At 43.5% G+C, this 9,034-nt stretch overlaps 1 protein-coding gene across 8 annotated transcripts in view; it reads right to left on the bottom strand.

Moving 5' to 3' along the window:
• Positions 1-6,635, bottom strand: part of LOC137107004 (filamin-C-like) — a 42,886-nt gene extending 36,251 nt beyond the window's left edge. For all 8 annotated transcript variants that reach the window (XM_067491152.1, XM_067491151.1, XM_067491150.1 and 5 more), the window contains exon 1: positions 6,021-6,635. In XM_067491152.1, coding sequence (XP_067347253.1) covers positions 6,021-6,405 — 385 coding nt within the window. In that variant the 5' untranslated portion in view covers positions 6,406-6,635. The remainder of the gene's footprint in view (positions 1-6,020) is intronic.
• Between the last annotated feature and the right edge of the window lie 2,399 nt (positions 6,636-9,034).

Here is a 9,034-nt window from a genome sequence, read left to right on the forward strand (position 1 = left end):
AGTGAGGAGGCAGTTCCCTCTGGCCAACCCTGATAGGCTCTCTCTCTGGTCTGTTACATCTCAGCAGTGGTCTATAAGCTGGAAATAGTGTAACAGATTTGTGGTCAGAGTACCCCAGGTGGGGAAGGGCAATTGCTCTGTATGCCTGTGCTGTTTTTGTGTAGACCAAATCCAGGGTGTTTTCTCTCCACATATTGTTGGAATTTGGAAAATACAATCTTTAAGCTGGTGAGGTTGCCACTATAAAGCTGTCTGGATGTACAGTCTGTAGCTCACAGATGGCATCATGCAGATCACGGTGCTTTTTTAGCATTAGCTTTAGCATTTGCGCTGGGAGGTATGTAAACAGCAACTAAAATCCTCTGCTCTTATCGGAGATGGAGGCCTCCCTATCTGCTTGGAACAATGTCATCCCCTCCACTCCCTGCACGTCTGTCTCAGTAGTCCCAGCTCGTTTATTTTGTTTTCAAGGGAGAAAACATTAGAAAGCAGGAGCGTTGGTAGCGCTGGTCTGGTGGGGTTAGCCCGTAGCCTAGCACTAATGCCAGCTCTTTTCTCCCTTCTTTGTTTAAGCTTGCACTGCTTCCGCTTTCGCTTCCCGTGCATAGATGCTGGTGTCATGTTCGATAAGCAATCCGTGTCGCCAGAAAGTGTCCAAATCATATGGGGGCTTTGCAATTATTAAGACATACCCTTTCCTGATGTTTTGTAACCTCTCTCAACTATACCTCTTTTTAGAAGGCCAGTCGAGGTAGGTCGTAGGTGTCTAAATTTGTCGCACGGCAAGGTGCCGCTGCCGTAACCTGCACCACCATGCAGATCAGCAACCATCATCAAACACGGAAGTGATGGTTTTCATGTCTGATGTTAAATGTGTTCTGATAGACGTGATAGAAGCTGCTGTTGTCATTGACATGTGACAAACTTGACAGAAAGAACATGTGTCAGAAAACCACATGTTCTGAGCTCCTTCAGGAAGTCAAATTAAAAACAAGCAGCTGAACCTGATGCTGCAGGATTCAGGAAGTCAAAGTTTTAAAAAAGCAAAACAAGCATTTCATTTTTAAGTCACTTCCACAGGTAGTTCCATGTTTTTTCAACCCAAATGCAAAAGTAAGAAAATGAGGTGTTTGCCTCAGTGTGCACAGAGATAAAATGTTCAGTTAAGTCCATTGATTGTATTCTTCAAACCCAGAGGCTGAAGCTTGAATTCACCTTGTGAGGCTCTAGTGAAATGGACATGAAGGCTGGACGTTAAACAGCTTTAGTAAAGTGTTGATAACACCCCCTAAGACGAGCTGCTACTAAAAGAGGAGCTGGAAGCTTTTCCAGTCGACACACGTCACATACAATGACCTGCAGGGATAAATCATAGTTTCCTCTTCTCCTCCTGTTCTGGTCCACATGGACCCTCTAAAGACTACGTGCAGGCCAAAAAGTTGTGTCTGCAGCCCTTGAACCAGAAAACCGGCATCTCATTTCAAACTTCGAAGGTTTGTAACGTTAATGTCACTGTTTTACTTCCTTCAGTCAAATCTATCAAAGGAGCTTCTTCTGCTGCTGCTCTCCAGAGTTAGCATCATGTTCTGTAGCGGCCATGTGTTAAACATGTCTGAATCCCTGACTGAATGTCCAGAACCTTCGGCAGAAAATGTTTCCTGGTGCCCCACAGCAGAACAAACAGACTTTTCCACAATCATGAATCAATGTTCTATGCTGATATCCAGTACAGGTTTCACCCCCACCCCTCAAACAGCCTGAGTCCCCCACCGGTGCTAGTTAAATAAAGATGCAGAGAAACATAAATCAGTTACTAATCAAATCCCATTAAGTTATTGATCAGTTTTCAAAATAATGTGCACATCACTAAACTGAAGCTTGTAATATAAAACACACCCTGACTCCTTTATGTGTGTGTGCCCCAGCTGTTGGCTGAAACACCTCAGACCAACTGTGTCGACAGCTGATACACACACACACACACACACACACACACACACACACACACACACACACACACACACACAATCCTCCTCTTGACTCCCACACACAGACAGCATTCATCAATCCCCCAAAACCCAAGTCATGTGGTTTATTGAAGTAGGGGGGCTGGGGCTGATGTAACTAAACTGAACCTTTGTTGTTGGGAGTCAAAGTGAGCATCAGTGACAGTTTGCAGATCACTTCAAGGTTTCTATCAGAAACCCACAGGGAAAAGTGCTTATTTTGATGTTTGATGTTAATAGAAATCTGAGCTGAATTTACAGAACCACTCGTCCTCAGGGTGGAAAAGAGACCAAGAGTCAAACTACAATGGAACGGATTATTTTATTCCACTGAGTCTCTGCAGTACAAGAGTTAGATGACATCATACGATGTCATCAGCATAAATGTTGAAGTCTGCATCGCACAGTGGAGGTGTGTTGTGCACCACAGCACAGAGGCCCTAAGGCTCATGGACACTGTCCAAGTCTGAGCTGATGAATACAAAAACCAGAGAAGTCCTGACTGTCAGACTCTGCTTCTGATCTGGTTTTGTAGTGCAGGTACTGCTGGACGTGAACTGTCACAGCAGGACATGTCTCAGTCCTGAGTGTCTATGATTTACTGGGCAAGGCGTAGGCGCAAAGAGACATAATAACATCTGTCATTGTTTCTTGTCTCTCTCAGTCTGGGGGGAGTCCTACTGTATACTAATGGGGGGTGGGGGGCAGTCAGAGACAGACTGACACTCGGCTCAGAAATAACGTGTGTGTGCGTGTGCGTGGAGGGTGGGGGGCTGGCTGCAGTTTAACATTCCTGGGCTCTGACTGCTCCAACACATGGGAACCATTAGAGAGAGAGGCCAACACAATGACCCACAACATGTTTCTCTGTTAACACTGAGAGTAACTAAGTACATTTACTCCACTGAGTTTCGTTCCTCACACGTAGCTGACACCTTTAGTTACTGATGGAACTGAAACCTTTCCAGACCCTCACATCAAACACTGACAAACAAAGTGCCTGTGCTACAGAGGAACAGTCTCACAGATCATCCTGAGCCACAGTAAACTGCTTCTCCTTTAACAAATGTGCAGAATATAAGGGGGTGGAGAAAGCTTTAAATAATGAGATCTGCACATTCCCAGATCACATCATGTTAGTTTGTGCATGTAACTTTCAACAGTGTCTGTAAATGTGTTTATCATCTGATAAATCATGTCATGGCCGAAATATTTAATCTCATTACACTCCCTTTAGTTAACAGCAGAGAGGAAATTATGACATATTGTCTTCTTTACTCCTAACAGTCATAATATAGCTCTTGTTAGCATTATATTTATGTCATACTGTGAATCAATTCTGAGTAACTGTATGGAGAGAAAATGACCAAATCCTCTGCTGGTCAATGAAAGAATTAGCAGCCACACAACTTGTACATTGATTTTACTGCACTCACCAACCCTTCATGTAAACAGGAGAAAATCAGCTAAAACCCATTGTTCCCACAGAAAGAATCACATGCAGAAATTCCCCGTTTTGTTCTCATGGTCTGACAATCGAACCAACTCGTCATTTATTTAATAAATCATTCTGGCTGATTTATGTGCTCTAAGTGGTCAGAAGCTTCTATAAAAGAAATAAAAACGTTTTTCCCTTTAAAGCCCAGCTGAGGTGAGAACATACTGTCCTGACCTGTGGAGACGTCTTTGGACAGAACGGTGGTTCTCTAGGCTGCTTAATTTACAGCTTTATCTAAACACAGTAAAAACTCATCTCATGCTGGTTTGAGGTGAGAGGTCCCAGGTGAGGACAGGTGCCACATTATGCTTGTGATACAGGTTTTTCCAAAAGACAACACAAGCTGAACATTTTGGACTGAATCCTCCTCTGCTCATTTCCTCTCTGTCTATTTTCAGCAGCTGTTGGTGGAGGAACAGCAGAGCTCAGCTGTCCTGCCATCAATCACCTCTAACGCCCCACTCACGGACCCACACTGACCCCCCTCCTGCTGCAGACCCACAACATGAGAACGAAACTCAGATTTTAACTTTTGTGAAAACTAATTTTCTTTGTTTCCTGCAGACGTTCGATTTGCTTTTCTGTTTCCGGAAATCAGTGTTTGACACTAGAACGAATGTGGTTTGTTGCAGATTTGCAGTATTTGGCCACTAATGTAAACGTCCTCAAAACATAACGGACAGGATTTTAAGTTCAAATAGAAAATGTGAAAAAAAAACCTTGTGGACCGAAACACACAGATGATGTTAAACCTAAAGCGTTAAAGCTGGAAATTTAAATACAGTAACACTTATTTCTACTGTTGATTAACCAGATAATTATTTGATGGAGATGACTTTAAATTTTGATATTTAGGCAGGAAAATTATAGAAAGACTAAAACATTTGACACATCAGCTCAGCTGACAATGGACTGATGTCGCTCTTTGACTTCGGCTTCCTCTGATCATCTAAACTCAGTCTGGAAGCTGCTGGTGTTGGTGACGAGGTGAAACCACTTCAGCTTCCACTTTCTTGAAACGTGGCCACAGTTACAGCGTCCTCGTCATCTGTCCATCTGTGCTCCACAGCTTTAGACTGACGTGGTCATTATGCATGTGGCACATTTAGACACTGACTGTTGAGAAATTACAGCAGCATTTCTACGTGTTCCCACAAATTCAGCACAATACAAATGTTTGGGACACGCGGTCTCACAGGTTGATGCAGTTGCTCAGGTGTGTTTCATCACCTGTGTAATACAAAGACACATGTATGATAAAGCTTCTTTTTTAAAGTGCTCTAAAGGACTAAGTATCACAATAAAATCGCAGAGGAGGCAGGAAACAAAAGTCAAACTGGACTTGAATCCAGGTAACTGGTTTCGGGTCGAGGGCCTTAGGCAACTTAAGCACTACTGTAAATTCCAAATGTTAAAGGACAAATACTTAAAATTTGTCCTGTAAAATAGGCTGAAATTTAACACTAAAATCAAGCTGTAAAATGAAAACTCAAACTAGGACAAAATAACAGTAAAGTTACACAAGTAAAACTTGAATTTCTGAGGCTGGAGGAGGATTCATCAGGTCGTGCTTTCATTCCCAGCCCATGTGGTTCTGTGTCCACCTGTCATCTGATCTGTTGGGGGTAACCCTTCTGGAAAGATCCACGTCGTCTCCCCTTATCCCCCCAGAACCACCAACATGACTTGTCAGCGAGCAACAGCTGCTCCTGGAGACAACATCCGTACTTGCACAGACCCGGTCAGGACCTCCACGTAAACAGAGCGTGAAACAGTTCATGTTTAAAGTGTTGTCTCAGCTGTTGCTGACAGTGTCAGAATTAAAGCATTTAAAGAGATTTACCAATTACCTCATCACTGGCCTCTATCTGAGGAACTTTCTGCATGGATTAAAGGTGTTATTAAGGGATTAGTGTGATATTCAAGGGGTTTTACAGGTCCAACACACCTGTTTGACAAACAGCATAAGGAGCTCTTAATAACTCGGTTAAGATATTGATTTAGTCAAACCTGGTACAAGTTTGCAGCAGATTAAGGGATTTTAAGTCTGTTAAACAAATTACAACTCACTCTTAAAATAAGCCTGTTCTGTAATGAGACACGTGCATGGATTAAATGGGTCTTAATTAAACTAAACATTTTAAGGGTTAAGTTAAGGTAACGCATGTGTTTTAACAAGATTTTAAGAGAGCATGTGACTTTAATACAGAAAGATTTTCTGGTTTCTGCCTCGCTCGGAACAGATGATAATTGAATTATCACGCAGTTTCTCCTCATCTGAACTGAGACCAGTGCTTTGAGTTTTTCCAGCTAATGACAGCGAATGGACCTGCCTGAACCAATCAGCATCTGTTTACACCTGACCCGTCCCGCCACGGCAATCGGCTACACACACACACACAGTCCCAAACATCGCACTATAAGCGCAGGTTCTCTCACGCACTCTCCTTACTACGCGCGTTGCCCACACTTTGCGTAAAGCTCCATAACTGTGCATGCAACCTGTTGCCACTCACCGATGGAGACAAGCTTGATGTGCTCCCTCTCCAGGAACTCCAGTGCCACTGAAACGTTCTCCAGCTTCATCTGCCTGAAGTTGGGTCTGCTATGATATTTCCTGTACATCTTCTTCTGGCTCAGCACCTCCAGCAGCCCGATTAGCTTCAGCCCATCGCTCAGGTCCTTCTGCAGGTCGTTGATCCGCTTGTTGATGACCTTCAGGTGCTCGTTGCACCACCTCGTGAAAGTGTTCTGCTGGATCTTCTTCCACGGAGCGTCCTCGGCCAGGTCCTTCTCTGTGGCGGGCATCTCCTCCTCCTCCTCCTCGCCGATATCCGCGGCGCTCTGGTAGAAATGCGGAGGCAGCAGCTGCGGCTCCAAGTAGCCGCTGTTGTTCATCATCGTAACCCCCCCCCCCCCTTTTTTTTTTTTTATATCACGAAGCCGAATGGGAAGGGAAGAGAAGAAAAGCCAGAAAAAAGAGAAAAGAAGAGGGAGAAGTGGAGCTGGAGGGGCAGTGCCAAGGCTGCTGGGAGTGACACACTGACGGCTGCGCTCCGCTCACGGAGCGGATCCACAGTCAATTAGTCCAGTCACCGGGGGGCTCATGGGCTCCTGGAGGGCTAAAAGGTTAAAAAAGGCAGAAGAAGAGAGAAAGAAGAAGTTTTTTTTTTCCAGATAGACTCGACGAGCTACTTGGTCCGTGTTCTGTGGAGCTGACGGCGGCCTGGAGAGAGCAGGAGCTGCGGGTGGAGGAGCTGTGAATCAGAGGTTTAAAAAGCTCGGCGTCACTCCGCTGGACCCCCAGGAATGCCCCTACCATGACCATATACAACTGCGGCCCGGGCATCCACTAATCCAACAAAGATACTGAGCCCGCAGCTCATTGGGCGGCGGCGGGGCGGCGGGGCGGGGACAGCCCGGACCCCCTCCTCCGCCAGCGGATCCGGGGCTCCGCAGCCACGGTGACACCTCCTGGTATTTTTAGAGGCAAAGATACCGGGGGCCGTTTGCAAAAACCTGGTCATAAACCGGTGACAGGAGAGGACACGTCAGCAGCAGGCAGCCAATCAGAAGCATGCGTCTGGTGTAAAGTCCAGCGAAACATTTTTCAAGTTTTATAAGTTCACTTTCACAAATCAATGAACCACAAAATCGCTAAATTATTAAGGACAATAATCAAAAGAAAAAGAAAGTGGGCAATAAATTTAGCTCCCCTCATGAGAATCTGATGTTTCAAGCGTTTGTCAGTTTACAGATTTACAGCATGATGAGCAACATTCTTAAATATGGATTAATTTACTCGTAAATATAATTTTGAGGGAGAATCATTACAATATAATAATCGGTTTATGTTAAAACTGGTTCTGTACCAGATCACAAGACACATTTTTGTGTGTGAAAACCCAAAGGCAAAATCATCTGACATCATTCTATTATTCAGACGTTTACTACAAGTACTTGCACAAAAATACTGAGTCTGAAATATATCTCCCCCGCCCCTACCGGCTAATCTCAGATTTCTTTCATCATGTGTAAAAAGCTCTGAAGCTCTGGGCCTCAGATCTGACGGTAAATTTAGAGACAAACTAAATTTAAAGCTGCGTTGCTGCGATTTATATTTGATGCTCTCAGACTGTCAAATACAGTGTGTGTTTAAAGGCCCCACACACACCAACAACAGGCTTTAAATCATGACAGTAACAGTTGCTCTTCAGTGAGTTTGGATGTTTGGAGTCACCAAAGCCCCTACACGGGTTTAAAAACCAGAATAAAAAATGCATCAATTTAATTTAAAGGACATCTTCAAAGACACAGCTCTTGCTTCTTGGTTCTAGTTTGAGTAGAACATGTAACTGAAGGGCAGTAATTTTCCCTCTGAATTCCCTATGTTAAAATATGTCTCTACTTCTAGCTGGAAAATCCTCCAGACAACATCCCTTGGAGGAACCTTCAGTGTAGCACGATGGAAGATTGGTTAGCAGAAGGTCCTGGGTTTAATTCCCAGACTTGATGGGGCCTTGGACGGACAGAGCTTGCGTAGGCTTCCTCTGGGTGCTCCAGTTTCCCCTACCACTAAAAACACGTGTTAGGGACCAAGTCAGGTTTACCCATAGTGGCGATGTGCTCAGTCTCAGCAGCTCAGGACTAACCCTTCATCTGATCATCTGATGCAATTTCACACATTGTATGGATGATGACAAATAAAGCACTTTACCTTACTTGAGATTATGTCATCTTGTTATTCACAATATGGAGTTTATCATGGTCAAACTGCTTTTCCAGAGCTCCTCCAGATGACGTTGTGTGAATTCCAAATGATGGAAAACTCCTCTGGGTGATGTCATCTGGAGGAGATTTTTTTTTAGCTTGAAACAGAGAAACATTTTAACAAAGTGATGTCAGAGGGAAGTTTAAATGCGTTATTGTACATTTACACCCTAAAATTACAGCCACGGATTGCATTAACCAAAAAATTAATAATAATATTAGAGACCGTATCTAACCCTAAATCTCATAATTATGAGAAACATAACTCGTAATTACGAGATACCAAAAACTTAAATATGAGCTATGGAGGCTGAACAAATTGGAATTATGTGGAAATGTGTGTAGTGAAGGTGTGGGTACAGAATTTACTGTACACTGGGTTTATTGTATTTAGCTTTAGCATATTAAAAACAACAGTGCGTGTGTATATGTACTTTTTGTTCTTACACTGGTTTCCATCAGATAAGCTGTGTGACATTAGACAATGATGAGTAATGTTTTGTGGAATAAATACCTGCCCTAACACAGACTGGTAGAACATATGAAACAGCACAGCACAGCGTTATCTGAAATAAAATTACATTAGAGAACATAAAATCTGCAGACAAAGTCTCTGTTATTCTTTTAATTAAAACTTTGAATGTAAGGTGTAGCCTGGATGTGCACCTCCCCAGAAATAAAACTACACTTCATGGTAATGCAGACACAAAAACTGTGACTGGTCCATATCCTGCTGCCTTAATCCATCCAGTGGTCTAGA

This window comes from Channa argus, chromosome 21 (assembly GCF_033026475.1).
Source record: "Channa argus isolate prfri chromosome 21, Channa argus male v1.0, whole genome shotgun sequence".
Classification (NCBI taxonomy): Eukaryota; Metazoa; Chordata; class Actinopteri; order Anabantiformes; family Channidae; genus Channa; species Channa argus.